At 56.6% G+C, this 18,092-nt stretch overlaps 4 protein-coding genes across 4 annotated transcripts; 2 read left to right on the top strand and 2 right to left on the bottom strand.

Moving 5' to 3' along the window:
- Nucleotides 1-3,133: 3,133 nt before the first annotated feature.
- Nucleotides 3,134-3,847, top strand: CCMA1212_009433 (uncharacterized protein; the record flags this gene model as incomplete). The annotated part of the gene is made up of 1 exon (XM_073706517.1): nt 3,134-3,847. The coding sequence occupies one exon, from the start codon at nt 3,134-3,136 to the stop codon at nt 3,845-3,847; it is 714 nt and encodes a 237-aa protein (XP_073555123.1).
- Nucleotides 3,848-4,464: 617 nt separating this feature from the next.
- On the bottom strand, nt 4,465-5,886 carry CCMA1212_009432 (uncharacterized protein; the record flags this gene model as incomplete). The annotated part of the gene is made up of 1 exon (XM_073706516.1): nt 4,465-5,886. The coding sequence occupies one exon, from the start codon at nt 5,884-5,886 to the stop codon at nt 4,465-4,467; it is 1,422 nt and encodes a 473-aa protein (XP_073555122.1).
- Nucleotides 5,887-6,472: 586 nt separating this feature from the next.
- CCMA1212_009431 (Lovastatin diketide synthase mokB) lies at nt 6,473-14,337 on the top strand (the record flags this gene model as incomplete). The annotated part of the gene is made up of 8 exons (XM_073706515.1): nt 6,473-6,691; nt 6,810-7,063; nt 7,163-7,387; nt 7,446-7,723; nt 7,789-8,030; nt 8,111-8,585; nt 8,660-13,077; nt 13,144-14,337. 8 exons carry the CDS (start codon nt 6,473-6,475, stop codon nt 14,335-14,337), a joined length of 7,305 nt encoding a protein of 2,434 aa, XP_073555125.1.
- A 429-nt stretch (nt 14,338-14,766) lies between these two features.
- Nucleotides 14,767-16,448, bottom strand: CCMA1212_009430 (Ceramide glucosyltransferase; the record flags this gene model as incomplete). Its single annotated transcript, XM_073706514.1, has 2 exons — nt 14,767-16,264; nt 16,360-16,448. The coding sequence occupies 2 exons, from the start codon at nt 16,446-16,448 to the stop codon at nt 14,767-14,769; spliced, it is 1,587 nt and encodes a 528-aa protein (XP_073555124.1).
- Between the last annotated feature and the right edge of the window lie 1,644 nt (nt 16,449-18,092).

Genomic DNA, 18,092 nt, shown 5'->3' with positions numbered 1-18,092 from the left:
AGAGCAGTGTAGGGTGGCCGGCCCAAGTGAGGCTGCAGTTTGCACCTTGAAGGAACCGAAAACGAGCTGCATTCGTGCAAGAGCATCCTCCTCACGATGACAAAAAATCCATAGGTTTTCCATCTCTGGATATTAGACGCGAATGCGGAATCGGAGTTGGTGTAACCAGGAACCTATTGCGAGCCTCGCCATTGTTCTGGAAAGGCTTCTGATTGTGATTTACGTATGATCCGGGGGCTCTTGTGGTGTGTAAGACGGGATATGCAAGATATCGCCAAGTCGCTCGTATCTATGCGTGCTTTTACGCATCGGAGAGCCTTGACCAGCATTGATGAAACGGCATAGATGCTTTGATGGCTCGTATAAACTGCTCGAGAGCTGGGATTGCGCTCCTGTTGCCCAGACTGGCCGATTCATCATGCCGATTCGTGGCCATGGTGCGTTTGTTTGAGGCGAGATACCGTCATTCGCCACGACCCTTTGCCCCGGATGAGCAGCCCGGCAAGCTCTGTCGAGGCTCGGCAACAAGCCAGCAGTACATGGTATCTGTCTGTGGAGGCATTTTATCACCTAAAAGAGCCCGCTGTAACCCTCTCGGCTGGCGAAGTTGCTCCGTAAAGCCAACCATGATCGATTCCAGCGTTTGCGTTCCATTCTGCTGCATCAGGGTGCGCCCACCTAAGCGCCGCTAGATCGACCTCGTCACATACTCCGTCCTTGAACATGGTAGTTGTAGAATGCACTCTCATGCAGCCTGGGGTGCTGGACTGGAATGGTAAATGCTGATCAGTGACCCCGCAGGGCGAGAAGCGGACACTATCCTCATTTCTTATTCAGTCCATGGGTGTTCGTTGGGGAACCGGGGATCGATGGCATGGGGGTGCGAGGGACCCCAATCAAAAGCACGTGTAGTCTTTTTGTCCCATATCACAAGTTGATATGCCACATGTTACAACTCTCGCAAACTACAGGTAAGCTGCAGTTGAGGAGGAGGGGGATTGTTTATGCCGTCGGACCCCATTATGCGCTCATGTTCTCGTTCCCTATCGCCCAGAACGCTGATGGTGAGGTGCAAGGTTGATAGCTGCTGCTGGTAGCATCACATCGTTGATCCTGCTGATATCACAAATGGTGCTGCTGCCGCCGTCAGGTCGTGGAACGTGGTATTCAAGATGACGCTGCTCGGCACCATTAGTCTTGAGCCTCCTTGGCTTTTGATACCGTCTGCCGCGGTTTGCATGCTAATCTTCGAGTTGTTCGTTGGCAGCGCTAGAGCAAGCCTCTGCTGCAGCTGATTCAAAACGGATCGACTCTCCTTTGTTTGGGTTCAGGAAGGCCTGGTCAAGGCACGCACTTCCAGACGCATTCGACTGATGTGATTCAAGAGCTGCGGTCGAGACTGGCACCGCAGCATTCTAGGCTTTGCGTAACATAACGTGCCACCAGGCGCCTGGGTCCAGCGATCCAGCCATTTGGGTTACGCTACTGCTGTGTCATGGCATCAGCAGAAGCAGAGGCACTTCGTATCGTTCAGGTAAAACAACACATACCTGTACGAAGCACTTGGGAGCCAAGAGCGGGAGTCCCAAAAAGGTAAACAGTAGGCAGGGTAAATTCGTTCCGCTTGTACTTGCATCTCGTACTTTGTGAGAAAGTAGACAAAGCTGCAGATTGACAGGGCAGGCTTACACTGCTTGCCAGGAGCGCTCCGCGTGTATCGTGAATGTTCCGTAGCGCCTCTCTAGCTGTTTGTACTGACGTGAGATGCTGTGGAGCAAGAGTCGCCTGGGAACCCTGAGGGGGAGTGGTGATGCGACTGGCCAAGGCTGTACATAAGGTAGTATGGAGTAGCAGGACCGGGCAGTGTCGCAATGCATGCCGGACCCTTGCGAGAGACGGCGCACTGGCATCGGTGATCCTCAGAAGCTCTGACTCGCGCCATCCATCACAGCTCGGGTGGAGTGAGTATGGTGCGATGTGTAAGTGAGTGTATGCATCTGCTTTTTTTTTTGTTGGCCTCGACAAGCCGATCGCCTGTACGAGAGAGTTCATCCATGTTTCAGTCGACCCCCCATGGGGACAGTCCGAACCAGGTAACATGCTGCCAAGTTGCGGCCGAGCAGCCCAGCCTCGTCGTTATTGCCGACTACCAGGAATTGCGCAGCCGACCATCCAAGCAGCCTGCCGTGCCTCGTAGTACTACTCCGTGCCGCGATGCCACGGTCTCGGAGCGACGTGGCTTGTCCCTGAACCCTTCCCATACCGGCTGGCCGGGCCAGTTGCTGGGTAATACAACACAGAGCTGGAGGCTCTCGGTGAAGAGTCGGCCGACGAGGTCGTGCGGAGTACGTTTGAGAGACATGTGTCTGTCCCGTATGTATGGACTCCGTAGAAGCATGCCGGTTCGTCCAAGACACACGCCTGTGCATGTACTACCGCATGTGCGAGTGACATATCGGCTGCTGTAGCTCGTTGACTGTAGACTGGCGACTGGAGACTGGAGACTGGGGACTGTAGGCTGGAGACTGTGCGTACTAGGAACTGGAGACTGGAGACAGTGGATATTGATGGCTGGTGTTGAAGCAGTGAGACGATCCAGGTCCAATGCATCACCAGGGCGGTGTCTGATTTGCCGGCTCTCTCCGCCCGCATCGCCAGGTACATGCAGCCCTCGCGGTCCACGCACCGCGGCGCAAGTACCGTCATGTAGCGTCCGCAGGCTACATCCGACGACAAGGTACCTCTAGCCGCAGTGCGGACCAGGCGCTAGCTGATGTACCTTACCTGGCGAGCACGGGTCTTTTTCTGCCGTGATGCTCCTCCAAGCTTCATCCCAGCTTCGCTTCCTCAAACCCGTCCGCCGTCCTTTATGCACATCATCCCTCGTCCGACATCCTCCGCCAAGCTTGCCTACATGGAGTACAGTATTTAATCGTATACACTACCAGGTCCAGGTATTGCCAAGCGCACCGCCTGCTCCATGCCGGTCCATGTCCATGCCAGAGCAACATCCCCAACAGCTGCGCGCTGCCCAATCCGGCAACGGGAATAGGTGCAAACAATCTGAGCCCTCCGACCTCCAGCCCTCCTCCAATCGGCCCCGTTCGATGGCTAACCGTGTCCGCCGCTAGCAATGTTTGCTTCGCCAGCCAGTGCGAGATCCTCTCTCGGCCTTGTGGCAGCCAGTCGGCTTCTGGGATTGTGTCTGCTGTTGGTCCGGGGTTCTCTTCTTTCTTCATTGAGGCTCCGTCAACGCATCCATTCGCTATCGCCATCGTATTGGGTGCCACACTTGCGTCCTCGCTCACACACCACCACGGAGCTCCCTCCGGCAGCTGTCCAGCCTGGCCTGATAACGCGGCTTATCTCTCGAACCGGCCGGCTGCTGTCTTGTGAGGTACTGTGTTGCTGCATGGACAGCCGCAGTCTCTGGTCCCTCGTTTCAGATCACCCAGGCCTGGTTCAGCATGTTCGCTTCCGCAAATCTGTCGCGTGGCGTCCATGGATGCCTCCAGCGTGCTGGCTTGCCGTCTCGCAGCTAATTTCTCACCGCTTGTCGATTGGATTCCCCCCCCCCTGGCCCTGGGCCTTCCTGGTTCTGCCGCGGCTACCGGTTCTGTGGGACTCCACTCGGTTCCCCCCCGTTATTAATTGCTTCTTCCATCTCTCCCGCCCAATCAGCCGCCGCTGTCTCAACCACATTGTCGGGTTCACCACTTGTTGGCTGGCCCTCCCCTCCAACTGGCCACACGTCATTGACGAGCCGGCTCTAAATCTGCACCTTCGCTCAACTAGCCCGGGAAACTGGGTAGGGCCACCACACACGCAGCGTTTCAGCATACATTAGCCTCTGCAACTTGTTCGTTGACAAGTGCGCAGATACCTGGTCTCGCTTCTCCGAACTGCCACCCCCCGTACTAACTGTATAGGCGAGGGGACGCCTAGAATCCCGCTGACCAGGACACATAATCTTCTCTCTTCGAGCCGACTTTAGCCTGTTGCCGCCCCTAATCCATGGCTCGGCCCGCAGCCTGGGTCGATTCCTGGTTCTGACGGCAGTGTAGGAGAGCCATTTAGATACCTATCTTGGTGAACTGACCTTGCTTCCTTGTTCAGTCATCGGCGAACCGAGGATCCTAGCCCGCTCTGCGCCTGTGAAGCGCAATGGAGGTTACTATTCCGCATTGTTACTGACATGCCGAGTACGATACTTCGAAATGCGGGTTATCTATGAGACACACACAGGCAACGGGCTAATTAGATCCAAAAGCAGTGTTAATTCGATTCGACTGGTCATATTATGGCACCCTCGCTCTGCCACTGTACTGCAGCAGAGAGAGGGAGGGGGGTCGCTAGTCATGCCCGTACAGTACACTTTTGTCGAATCATCCTCCATCATCGCGCTGTGGTGGGATCGGAGAAGCGACAATTGCGCTGCAGCCACCTGTTTGTTCCCTTCAACCGCTATTCTAGTTGCGTCACCCATTGCGTCCACTCCGCGTCCTCCTTGAGCCGCTCAGTCGTTTCCGGCGCGGTCCAGAGCATGATCTCAATGCCGTCGTGGATGGATGGCAGGACAATGACAAACCCGTCCATGAAGGCCGGGAAGGCCCATCGGAGGGCCTTGATGTCTCCAAGCTCGGAGCCCCAGCGAGCCGCCTTGAGCATGTCTCCCAGCCGGGCTGGTGCCGTGACTAGCACATCGTAGTTGAGCGGTGGCAGCAGCTTGTTGGCCACGTCGCCGCATGTTTGCAGCGCGCCGGTCAAAGACCAGAGCTCATCTGGAGTCCACCAGTCGATGGAAGCCGTGACCTTCTTGGCAAGGGCATAGAGAGATTCCACGCCCGGAGCTTCTAGCTCTTCGGCTGTCGCATTAGCCTTGGCCAGAGCAATGGCGTTTCCAGGGTATTCGGGGGCCAGTGGCGGCTCCACGCGCCTCCTCACATTGACCGAAGTGATAAGCGAGCTCTGGGAGACTTGCTTCTCCGTCAGTCGCCGGGCCCTGCTCACTTGCTTCCAGATAAGCGCGGACAGTGTCGCATTGGCTGTGACGGATGCCTCCTCCTTGGTCCGCGGGACGGTTGCGTCTCGGAGAGCATCGAGCTTCGCCTGGGACATGGCCCAATGGGACACGCGGATGAGTTTGGCTATTCCTTCATGGTCGCCAGCGACAGCCTTCTGCAGAACCTTGGCCTGCATGTCCTCGTATGATCGATCTGGGCCAACTTGGTATGTGGGGAACTCTGACAGCGGGCGCTCCATGCGTGGACCGAAGAGCTGAAAGGCGTCCAGCGATTCGTTGCCCATTCGCTGCTCATCGGGAACGACCAGGCCCTCCGATACAGCGGCCACATGCTTGGCCCAGACGGCCACGAAGGTGCCCATGCCTTGGGCGTCCATGACCACATGATGGCCGCCAAAGGTAAGGACGACGCCGCCGTTGATCAACGTCGCCTGCAGCGTCATGACGGGGCTTCGTGCAGAATGGCCCAGAGGGCTTGGGGCAAACTGAGACGCAGGAAGCGCGGCAAAGGGAAAGTTGCGGCGCGCCAGGTCCTCATAGTCGACGTCTGGCAGCTCCTTGACGTGAAACCAGACGCCCGAGTCCTTGTGGTATTCCAGCTGGATGGTGTCGTCCTTGGGGTCCAGCGGGATAATGTCCGCGGCCAGAATGTTGAGCTCGTCAATGGCCGCCGAGAGCCCCTTCTTCAAATTGTCGAGGATTATGGGCCGGAGCGAAGGCTCATCGACCTTGAAGAAGACCATCATCGGGAGAATGACCCTGACCATGTATTGGTCAAGCGGTGTGACTGATGTCCGGCCAGGCACGAGCGGGATGCTTGGCCGAACCAGCGTCTTTTCTGAGAAGGAGGCAATTGAACCCATTGTTGCAGAATACGCACAGGCTGTGTGCAGGGAGATGTCGTCTTTGTGCGAAGGACGAAGTGATGGTGTATAAGCTGCTCTGGAGATGGGATATGAATCGCCGGGTCGGGGGTAATTTTATATTATCCGCGACCCTCTTGGGCTACGCACCGGCCGTTGGAGTCAAGCGCGTCTCCAGAATTCTCGCCGGCCACTTTTGTTGCCCACCCTGCGAGGCCGGTCCCCCTTCTTTTTCCTGCCAATGCATGTTGTTTGTCACATGGAGTCGAGACTGGCCTAGTCGTTGTCGTTGCATTCGATGCCATGCAATGTAAGTGACAACGGTCTTTTTGTTTGCCTTCCTTCTGCTTCCCCTGCCCCCCGTCTCCGCCTCCATGCCATGCAATCAAAACCGGGGCTAAGGAGCTTAATCCATACGAGGGTTGGACTATTATTCCAGCCCGTTCCCCTGCTACTAGGCTTCGGCAATCGCATATATCCCTAGCCTCGAACCTGACTTGACGGTCCTCCTTCTCTTCTTTCCATACCACAACCCTCAGTTCTACAGCTGAACCCCCTTCTCTTCTCCCCTTCTTCTCTGCAGACCATGGCTTCGACGAACGGCATTGACCCTCGCTGGCTTGATGCCAACGGGGACGAGCCCATTGCCATCATTGGAACAGCCTGCCGGTTCTCAGGTACTGCCTCCAATGAAGACGGTCTATGGCAGCTGCTGTCAAGCGGCAGGACTAGCTGGGCTAGCAATGCCAGAAACCGATTCAAGATGGAGTCCTTCTGGCACCCGCAGGCTCATCTCGCCGGTTCGGTGCGTGGATCTTTGACTTCCTGATAGAATAGAGAGGCTCAAAGTGGGAGGAGAGGGCTCTTTCTCCCCAACACCGTTGTCCATGCATTGATGGCTAACAATGGCCCTCTCCTCATAGACCAACGCTCGAGGCGTTCATCTCATTCAGCAAGACCCTGCTGTCTTTGACAGTGACTTCTTTGGCATCAGCGGTGTTGAAGCCAAAGCCGTGGACCCTCAGCAGAGACTCATGCTCGAGGTGGCTTACGAGACGTTTGAGAATGCCGGCATTCCCATAGAACAACTTGAAGGCTCCAATACTGGAGTTTTCTGTGCCGTATCCTATACTGATTACGACCAAATTCTCGGTCGGGATCAAGAGACATCACCAATGTAAGTTTACCCTTCTCTCGATCTCTTGTAGAGGCGATGAAAGTACAGCATGAGTTCGGGCAGCAACGAATTGAACAGATGCTCACCGCCGTGTTATAGGTACCGCTTCACGGGAACAGGACCATCTCTCACGTCTGCCCGTGTGTCGTATGCTTTTGACTTGCACGGGCCAAGCAAGTCCGTCGACACGGCTTGCTCTAGTGCCTCGGTGGCTTTACATGACGCCATCCTGGCTCTTCGAGCTGGCGATGCTGACCAGATCCTGGTGGGGGGCTGCAACTTAATCCTGGACCCTGACAAGATGTCCATCATTTCATCCATGTCGTAAGATTTAGGCTCCCTCCTCGCTCGGTTGTGTGGTGGCGTCGCTAACGGACCCAAGATTTCTCTCCCCTGACGGCCGATGCTATTCTTTTGATGATCGCGCCAGCGGGTACGCCCGAGGCGAAGGCGTTGTTGGCATGCTGCTCAAGCCCCTTAGCGCAGCCCTCCGGGATGGCGATCCAATTCGATCCGTGATCCGAGGTAGTGCAGTTGTGTCCGATGGTAAAACTCCGGGCATCACAATGCCATCGCCTGACAGCCAATACGCAGCTATTCAGCGTGCTTATTCCGTGGCTGGGCTCGATCCCAAAGAGACTGTCTATGTGGAGGCACATGGTAATGCTCCCCCCCCGGAAATGAGAAACCCGTAGCCCAGTTCCACTAACAGAGAATACTCTCAGGCACTGGCACAAACGCTGGAGATAACTGCGAGGTCACTGCCTTTAGCAAAGCATTTTGCTCAGACAGGTCTGGCAAGCTCATCATTGGCAGCGCCAAGTCCAACTTGGGCCACACGGAATGCGTGTCAGGCTTGACTGGCTTATACAAAGTTCTTTTGATGCTTGAGAAGGGCGCAATCGTCCCGACTCCCACCTTTCAGAATGCGAATCCCAGGCTGCAATTAGAGACGCGTGGCCTAGAAGTGAGCGCAAACCACCCTTCTCTCTTTCTCTTCCATTGAAAAGAAGGAATGTGTAGTTGACTGACTATTCTCCTCTCCAGGTTGCATCCAAGCTCCAAGAGTGGCCAGCGGGAACGCTCCGCCGGGCATCCGTGAACGGATCCGGATATGGTGGCACCGACACCCATGTCATTCTTGAAGCCTGGTCACCACCAGCCAAGGCGATCGAGTCAACATCGCAGCTTGAGCTGAAGGGACCTCGTGATGCAGCGGCCGGTCAATTCCCCAATGTCAGCCCGAAAGTCTTTGTCTGGAGCCACCAGCGAGAGGACGGCTTCTCCAAGCTGGCCGTTTCCTGGAAGAGGTTCATCATGGAAGCCAAGGCAAACCACAAAGAGCTGTCGCTAGACGACTTGGCCTATACGCTATCGTCTAGGCGAACCCGGTTTGCACAGAGAGCTTCGTTTATTGCCTCCAATGTTGACGAGCTCCTGGACGGGATCAAGAAGATTGAGCTTGGGTCAATTCGGCCTATCAAAGCACTTACTGATTCACGAACGTGCTTCATCTTCACTGGTAAGTCGATACGACTGTGATTGAACCTTAACAGGCCTTGATTGCTTACACTTGTTTTTTTCCCCACCCGTTAGGCCAGGGAGCGCAGTGGGCTCAGATGGGCTTGGAGCTCTTCTCCGCCTATCCTCTCTTTGCTGAGTCGATGCGTACATCTGAGAGGGAGCTCATTCGAATGGGTGCAACCTGGCGCTTGATCGATGAGTTGAAAAAGCCAAAGGAGGAGTCCCGCATCAACGATGCCGAGTTGGCTCAGCCGTGCTGTACCGCAATTCAGGTCGCGTTTGTAGACCTCCTTGCCTCATGGGGCGTGCATCCCGACATGGTCTGCGGCCATTCAAGTGGTGAGATTGCGGCGGCGTATGCTGGTGGAAGCTTGACTGCCTCAGAAGCTATCAAGGTGGCCTATCACAGAGGCAAGTCCGTCTACTACCTCACGCTGAAGAAGGGCACGAAGCAGGGAGGCATGCTTGCCGCGGGCCTGTCAGAGACCGACGCGCTCAAGTATACCTCCAAGTACAGCGAGCAAACGGTCAACGTGGCATGCATCAACAGTCCTTCCAGCGTGACGATATCCGGAGACGTCGGGGCTATTGAGGAGATTGCGACTAAGCTGGAGGAAGACGGCGTCTTCAACCGACGGCTGGCTGTCCCAGTGGCCTACCACTCTTTCCACATGGCTGCCGTTGGAGAGTCCTACGGCGCGGCACTGGAGAACCTCCAGCCTCGCCAGTTCAAGCCAAGTGTGCGAATGATATCTTCCGTCAACTGTGAAGAGGTTGACGGTCGAGAGCTGGATGGCGACTACTGGGTTCGCAACCTGCTGCGTCCCGTCCGCTTCGCGCCAGCGTTGGCCAAGCTCCTCAGCCTTCCTGCGAAAGGTAGCTCCTCGTCTGCGTTGCCACCAACTGTCATGGTTGAGCTGGGCCCTCACCCGGCACTGCAGGGACCTGCTACCCAGACAGCAAAGACCGTCACAGGGCTCCCCCCCGTGCACTATTTCTCTTGCTTGAAGAGAAAGGAGGACGCAGTCCAGAGTGTGCTCACGCTCGCGGGTGGTCTGTTCACCTGTGGTCTCCCCATTACGCTGACGGGCGCCAACAATCCTCTGGGCGCTCCCACCAAGGTGTTGAGCAACCTGCCGTCGTATAGCTGGAACCACGGCAAGACGCACTGGAACGAGTCCCGCCGCAGTCAAGCTTACCGCCTGCGAAAGTTCCCCCGTCATGATCTCCTTGGGTCTGCTGCTGCTGACAGCATCAGCGCTGAGCCGTCCTGGAGAATGTTTGTTAGGCTTTCCGAACTCCCGTGGGTCAGGGATCATTGCATCGACGGCCAGATTGTCTTCTCTGCCGCTGGCTTCCTGACAATGATTGTGGAGGCCGTTAAGCGCCAGTCCGTTGTAGCGCAGCGGCCTTGGAAGAGAAAGGTGATTGAGTTCAAGCAGGTCGTCATTGATAGGCCTCTCCTTGTTCAGGAGGATGCCTTTGGAGCCGAGGTTTTCATTCTCCTCCGACCTTACTCGGTGACAGCTCGTGATTCGAGCTCAAAATGGCAGGAGTTCCGAATTTACAGTGTCTCCCAGAACAACGAATCTACGGAGCACTGCCGGGGCTTGATCGGTCTGTCAGAGAATAAGGGCAAACTGGGGACCCCTTCAGAATTTGCAGCTGGTGGTGCTTGGGCGCAGCTTGAATCTAAGCAGCTATACAAGCTCCTCAGCGGCTCCGGCAATGGTTACTCAGGCTGCTTTGCCAACCTTGACAAAGTCTCAGTCCGTGCCTGGGAGTCCAGCTGCGAGCTGACCGTCCCCGACGTCAAGGCCACAATGCCCTCGGGCCACCAAGAGCCGCATCACATTCATCCCACGACACTGGAAGGCTGTTTCCTAGCATGCCTTCCTGGTGTGAGACTCGGCAAAGGCTTAGACGGCCCCCAAGTGGTCGCCTCTATTGATGAGCTCTGCATTTCGACAGATATTGAGCTTCAACCAGGGCACAAGCTCTCTCTTACGGCCAAGTCAAGCCCACATGGATTGAGACAGCACATCTCGGACATTTTTGCCACGGACAGTGCAAAGAATGTCATCGTTCGTGTTGGTGGGATCAAGTTCTCGTCGCTGGGAAGCTACCAGGATGAGACAAATGTTGTCGACGACCCCCTGTCCCACCAGGTTGAGTGGCTCGTGGATCCCTTCTCTTCTTCTAGTGCAGCCTTGGCCGCTTACTGCCAGAGAACACTGGATTCCAATGCTCGGAAGCCACAAAAGACTTACAGCTCATTCTCTCAGGCCGCCCAAGATGAGTCCTTCAAGAGATGCTACGCACAGCTTGCCGAGTACCTCAAGCTTGTGCAGTACAAGGTGCCCAACTTGCGCGTCCTGGAAGTCGGCGGCGGAGCTGGCGCATTGACCACTGTGCTCCTCGAGGCTCTCTACGGAGAAAAGCGAGAGTATGCTACTACCAAGGGCTCCTATGTTTTCACTGATGCCTCCGACGTCTCCACTTCCGAAGCCGAAGAGGCGCTGAAGGCGTACGAAGCCGTCGTGGAATACAAGACCTTCGATGTTGAGCAGTCTCCGGCTCAGCAAGGCTTTGAGCTCAACTCGTTCGATGTCATTGTCGCATCAAATGCCATCCATGCCACGCTTAGCCTCGAGCACAACCTTGGCAACCTGAAGAGCCTCCTGAAACCCGGTGGCCAGATTGCCTTTGTAGAACTCGTCGCACCATCTCATCGATGGGGTCTCAACGGAAACGCTCAAAACTCTCCTCTTTTGTCCACGCCTGAATGGGAGGACGCTCTCGTCAAGAGCGGCTTTTCGGGCGTCTCACTCGAGTTGAAGGACTTTGCATCCGACGAGGAGCACGAAGTGAGCGTGCTCGTCTCCAATGCTGCAAACTCTGAAGTGAAGGCGGGCGTTGGAAGCATCTCCATCTTTACCGGACGACAGAGCAGCGTGGCGGATGAGCTACGCAGTAGCCTGGTGGCTCTATACCCCGGCACCGTGGTGTCCACCGTTCCGCTTGCCAAGGAAGCGGCATCTTCTGGTGCCTACATCTTCCTTTCGGACGTTTCTGAGGACTTCTTGTCGACTGCTTCTGAGAAAGACTGGGAGACCGTCCGAGACCTCCTCAGCGACGCTAAGGCTGTGCTGTGGGTGACCAAAGGAGCCTCCTCGGCCGCCCAAGCGTCTCGTCGCGCACTCATCACCGGTTTGGCGCGCAGCCTACGTTCGTCCAAGCCCGACCTCAAGTTCTTCACCGTCGACATCGACGCCGACTCGGCAGACGCTGCTGGCATTTTGCAGGTATATGAGAAGTACCTGGGCCCCAGTGCTTCTCCCTACTCTGCATCCGAGTGGGAGCTTGCCATCTCCAACGGAAGCATCGTGATACCGCGTCTGTTGGAGAATAAGGTGGTCAACCACCAGGTTCAGGACACTACCTCGAACTACCACCCGCGTGACGAAGCTTATACCGACCTCAGCCGATCTCTGGGTCTCCGAATCAATTCCGTCGGAGTGCTCGATTCGCTGTACTGGGCGGATGATGAGGTCCATGCTCAGCCTCCCAGCGCCACGCAGGTCAAAGTTCGGGTGGAGAGCTTTGCTCTCAACTTCAAGGACATGCAGACTATTACCGGCCAGCTCGAAGGTAACTCGTCTCTTCTCCTCGAGGGAAGTGGCACAGTCGTCGAGGTCGGCGATGCTTCCCAGTCAAGCCTATCCGTGGGTGACCGGGTTAGCTTCTTTGCCCCTGACGGACTTGCTACTGTCAGCAACGTGGATGTCCGCCACGCTGTCAAGGTTTCAGGAGATATCAGCAGCGACACTGCTGCTGCTGTTCCGCTGGCTTACTCGACTGCGCTTTATGCTCTCCGAGACATCGCCAGGCTTCAGCGAGGCGACAGTATCCTGATCCACTCTGGGGCTGGAGCAGTCGGCCAGGCAGCCATTGCTCTTGCAAAGGCTTTTGGCGTTGAAGACATCTATGTCTCGGCTGGAAGCCCAGAAAGGGCAGACTTCATCAGCAGTGCGTTTGGTATTCCGGCTAGCCGCATCGTATCCAGCCGAGACCTGGACTTGGGTCATCGTATTCTTGAGTTGACGAATGGCCGCGGCGTTGACGTCGTTGTCGGTTCTCTTTCTGGAGATGCCTTCTCAGAGAGCTGCAGCGCCGTTGCTCCTTTTGGCCGAATCGTTCAGCTTTGCGAGAGAGACGTTGCAAACAACGGACGACTGGACATGAAGGCTCTCCAGCAGAATGTTTCCCTTTCTGTCGTGAACACGGGCTTCCTCGCTAGAGAGAGGCCCCTAGTGTTCCACGAGCTGCTGGAAACTTCTTTCAGCATGCTCCAGAAGGGAACGTTAGCTGTGATTGGCCCGATTGTGTCGTCCCATGCTTCCAAGGTTGCTGAGCAGCTACGATTGATCCAGGCGGGCGATTTCGTTGGCAAGTCGGTGTTCCAGCTGGACGCCAGCCTGCCACTGAAGGTTAGCTTTTTGCGCTCTCTTTGCATTGTTTCTTGTATCCAAGACCCCTTGCTAACCCAATTCCAGATTCAACCCCAGAAGCCGAAGCCTGCGGCCCTGTGCGAGAACAGCTCTTACCTTGTCGCTGGTAATGCTGGAAACCTGGACGCAGCGGTTGCCAAGTACTTGGCAAAGCTGGGAGCTGACCGCCTCATCGCGTGTCAGGGCTCTGGCATTGAGGCAGTCTCGGATGTGATCAAGAGCCTCGGTACTGACGTTGTCTTGATCCCCGGCAACACTTCCAGCCAGCTGTTTGTCGAGCAGATCCGAGAAGCAAGCGCGGATGCACCCATCCGGGGCATCATTCTCGGCGATTCCGAGCTTCATGTAAGCAGAGCCCCGTGTGCCATACAAGATGAGGTAGCAACTGACGGAGTCAACCAGGACGCGGACATCAAATCTGTGTCATACCCTCAGTGGTCCACTGCCGTTGAGCTCGCCACCACGGGCATCACCAGTCTCCAGGAGGCCTTTGGCTCCAACCTCGACTTCTTCGTCCTGCTGAACCGCACTTCCACTTTCGTGGGTGGTCCCGAGCAGAGCATCGCCAGTGCCATCGGCGCGTTCCGCGACAGCTTCGCCCAGACGCAGGCCAGCCAGGGCTTCCCCGTCAAGGCCATCGCCCTCGGCGCCGTGGAGAAGGAGAGCTCTGGAGATGACACCGAAGATCTGCTCCCTCCCTCCGACATCCGACCCCAGACCGTGGACGAGGTCCTCGCCGTGATCAACTACGCCATCCAGAGCCCCTCCCAGAGCACCCAAATCATCTGCGGCGCCAGCCAATTCGCCCCCAATCCCGCCTCCCCGTCCCCCTCGCAGCACCCAGACGCCCGCTTCGCACACGTCTGGTCCCGCGCCGCCCCGCGCGCCTCCTCCAAGGGCGGCGACGACGACGCTTTTGACGTGCAGGCCGCGCTGCGCAGCTCCGCCACGGGCGAGGCCGCCATCGAGGCCGTCTTCACGGGCTTGAAGCAGAAGCTCGCCAAGCTGCTGGCCGTGCCGACGACGGAGATCCAGCCGGACCGCGCGGTGTCGAGCTACGGCGTGGACTCGCTCGTCTCGGTCGAGCTGCGCAACTGGATCACGGGACACCTGGGCGGACACGTGCAGATGCTGGAGCTGATGAGCTCGATGGCCATGATTCAGCTGTCGGAGGTGATTGCCAAGAGGTCCCGGTTGGTGCCTGTGAGTGTCTTTGGGGGTGCGGAGGAGAAGAAGTAACGGGGGCCCATTGGAAATTGATTGATTAGGAGGAGTGTTTGGGTTGTGGAGGATTTCAGGGGAACTTTTGGTTATTTGATGAGACATGACTGTATGCTTTTCTTTCATCTTGACATGCTTTATCTGTTGTTTTGCTTGGATATTTGTTAACTACATCCCCCTATGTAGTCGTCTTGCTGTTCCCACGTAATTTCATACATGAGCCCCAACAAAAGCAAAAATATAACAATACTATTTTCTTCTATTACATTATAAACGCCCTCCCCATCATCAGGTATAGGATACAACACCCGTCTAAGAATATCATTGCTCATGATACACGCCATGCCGCGTTATGCCATAAGAAGCCACTGCCCAAAGAAAACAACCCCTTCCAAAAAACACCAACAGCGACAGCAGTCATCTAAGGGAACTTCATCATCATAAGGTTCAGTGCAACCGATCCTTACCACCCTGCCTCGCCCTCTCCAGCTCCGGCGTCCTCGTCAACCTCGTCGGCGTCTTGTCGCTCGAAACCTCCTCAACCGTCGTGTCCAGACGGACACGGAAGACTTTCCCGCGCCAATTGACGGTCGTGCCGAGGAGCACCGCGCGCGTCCAGACTGGTAGGGCGAGCGCTTCTCTTGCAATCCACGCCGGCAGCCATTCTATGAAGCGGCGCCTGGGAAGACCGAGCGGACTGGCTGATCCAAAGGCGAATTTGGGCGTGTTCTGGTCCGTTTCAATGGTGCAGCCTGTGTGGAGGTGCTTGAAGGTGTGCCAGTCGACCATCATCCAGGCGAACATGGACGCAAGCCAGATGAGTCCCATGGCCGTCCACGTCTGCGGGATGCCGAGCAGCCGAGCGCACCCCGGCAGCGTAGTCAGGCCAAAAGCGAGATACGCGCAGCAGAGCAGCGACTCGACGCCGGGCTCGACCAGAGTAGCCGCCAGCACGGTGAACTTCCTCGCGCGCAGCCATCGGACGCGCCGGGCGGCGTAGGCGGACACGGACATGCCCGCCATGGGCTGCAGAACCAGGTCGCCCCAGGCGATGCCGTGGTTGAGGAAGCCCGGGATGTTGGAGCGCCAGAGGAGGTCCCCAATCAGATGGTCCTCGCAGATGTTGTGCGAGAAGTAGTCCACGCCGCGCGGGCGTCCCTCGTTTGCCGGGAGGAGGGGGTTCCGCGCGGGATCGGTGACCTGGTCCAGGTGAGCCTTGCGGAACATGTTGCTCTTGCCGACGATGCAGGGCGCAACGCCCACGACGTTGATGGCGCCGTAGAACTTGACGTGAGTCGTCGCCATGAACATTTCGTCCAGGCGGCCGCCGCCGTTGCTCCATAGCTTGCGCCATAGAGTTTCGTTGGCCGGTGTGTCGGCAGCTAGCCCCAGGAGTTTCTGGGATTCAGCTGTAGAGGCCTGTTGGAAGTCGACGACGTCGACAACAAGCGGCAACTGGTGCACAAACTTGTATGGCTTGCGCGCGGGTGCGTCAGGGGCAGAATAGCCCATGAGCGTGTCCACCATGCGCCCCAAGACGCCGCTCGCGACCCAGACGTTGCAGTCGATGATCCATATGATGTCGCCGGGCGCCTCGCGGTAGGCCCTGCTGATGTTGCGTATCTTGGGGTTCGGGCCCAACATGTTGACGCGGCCTTGGGCGCCGTGCAGGACGGGATCCTCGGCCTCGACCAGTATCTGCGCATCGTAGGCGGGGAAGTCCTTGATCAGCTGCTGCAGGACCGGATACGCCGGGTCGGAAGCGTCCTGAATACACAGTCGGATCGAGACCTTTTGGCGCCGGTAGTCCTGGCGAAAGGTCGAGGCGATGCATTCGTAGAGACAGGGCTCCAGGCCCTTGACCGGCCGGATGATGGTGACGCTGGGCGCATCCTCGAGCGTGGACGATACGGACGGCGGGTTTCGTTCTTTGAACTTGACGAATCTGGCGGGCAGGGAGAACAACAGATTAGAGGAAGCTCCAAGTCGCAGAGGCGAAGCTGGGGGAAAAGAACAGAGACTGGACGGAGGGCTGCTTACATGGCCGTGATGCCGACAGTCTGGACGAGAACGACGACGACGGCCCAGACGAGGCAGACGGCGGCCAGAAGCTCGACAAGGCTAGTCATTTCCAACGCCCGAGACCAAGACGACGACCATTATTCTGTCACTTGGAGCGTAAACAATCACCTGCGCATGCGGACGGACGAGCAGGACATGGTAGATTATAAGGCGAGCGGAGCTGATGTACAGTAGGTGAGGTAGGGAGGCAATATCATGGGCTGGCAGGGGAGGACAAGCAAAGAGAGCGAACAAGCCACAGCCGACACGGCCCGGCCGGTAATTAGTCGATATGAAAGAAGAAGAAAAGGGCTACCGGCCCGTTGGGAGCAGACGTTGGATCGCTTTTGCGTATCCGTACAAGTATGCAGAGACAGGGTGAGGATGGATAAAGGGAACAACGGTCAGCAGAAAAGATTGGTTATTAGGAGAGGGAAAAATTCAGACTGGGCGATGTCGGGTTAAGCCTGGCCCGCCCGGACAAGCCCTGGACGCAGTCGCTAGGCCTAAGCGGGAAGCAACCGGCAAGGGGCAGCGAGAAACAGCATCGTCATCAGAACAGATGGCAGCAAGGGCCGTGCGTGTGACGTCGTTGGGAGGTTGATGTTGGGCTGAAGCATTGCATCCCGCGATCTCACGATAGGCGAGTACCTGTGCGCCTGAAGATGGACGAGCCGGTTTAGCAGCAGAGCACCAGCCAACTCTTATTGCGGCGGTTGTGGCCAGGTATCTTTACGTGCTGTGGCGTGTTGTGGCTCTAGTAGTATCCCGCTAACGGGGGGCTTACCTAAGGGAGCTACACAGCTTGAGCTTTGACGCTTTACAGCTCTTTTTTTGAAGCTGATGAAGAGGCGAGATGTCAACATGGCTCATGACAAGATACGTGCTGATGTCACTCAATCAAGAGCTTCAGTGAGAATTATTCATGCTTCCTGAGCGATTGTCTGCTTTGATTCCCTTTTCATCCCAGCCAACCGGCAAAGAATCGGCTTGGCGGCGCTATCTTCAAGCACTGAGCTAACAAGAAAAGCTCGAAGCTTTCTGTATGCGCATGTGATATGATATCACGAGCTGCTTGTCAGTTGAGCGCTTACAAGCGCGCACAAAGCGACAGAGCTCCCCTCAAACGAATTCCAGAGCTGCCTTCGTTCAGAAGACATGACACTTCAGATTATATACTGCTAGTAACCCCTCAAATCCATCGCAATATACAGTACGAATGGAGGGCCTTCACCTGTTCTCGTAGAGCAGCCCCATCTTTCAGGGCCTGTCGAGCAGCGTTAGGGCAACCTGCAGGGCTTGCGGTGCCTGGGACGCCCTGCACCGTGCCCTGAGCCGCCGGTAACCCTCCAGCCGCCGCCCCTGCGCAATGCCGCTACGCTGCGTCCAGCCACTGCAGGTCACACACACACACAGAATCTTCCACCAGATGAAAATGGCGCCTGGCGCCCCAGGCATCCAGAGCCCCATCGGATCCGGTTGGCGGCTTTCTCCGACCAACCGCCGAAGAAAATCCTCATCCCGGCGCGCAGAAAAATTTCCCTCTTCTTATCTTGAAAAAAATATCCAAGAAGCAGAGAAGCAAAACTTGCCGCGGCACTCGCCTTGTCTGCTGTTCCCAGACTGGTACCTCATCTCATTGCCTTTCTGGAACATATTTGGACGAGATCCAGCTGGACTCGTTCTGCGAGAGCAGCGTCGTGATTACCGGG

The sequence above is a fragment of the Trichoderma ghanense genome, assembly GCF_004382785.1.
Source record: "Trichoderma ghanense strain CCMA-1212 chromosome Unknown scaffold_16, whole genome shotgun sequence".
Classification (NCBI taxonomy): domain Eukaryota; kingdom Fungi; phylum Ascomycota; class Sordariomycetes; order Hypocreales; family Hypocreaceae; genus Trichoderma; species Trichoderma ghanense.
Note: the sequence above shows the minus strand (reverse complement) of the source record. Positions and strands in the feature narration are given on the sequence as shown.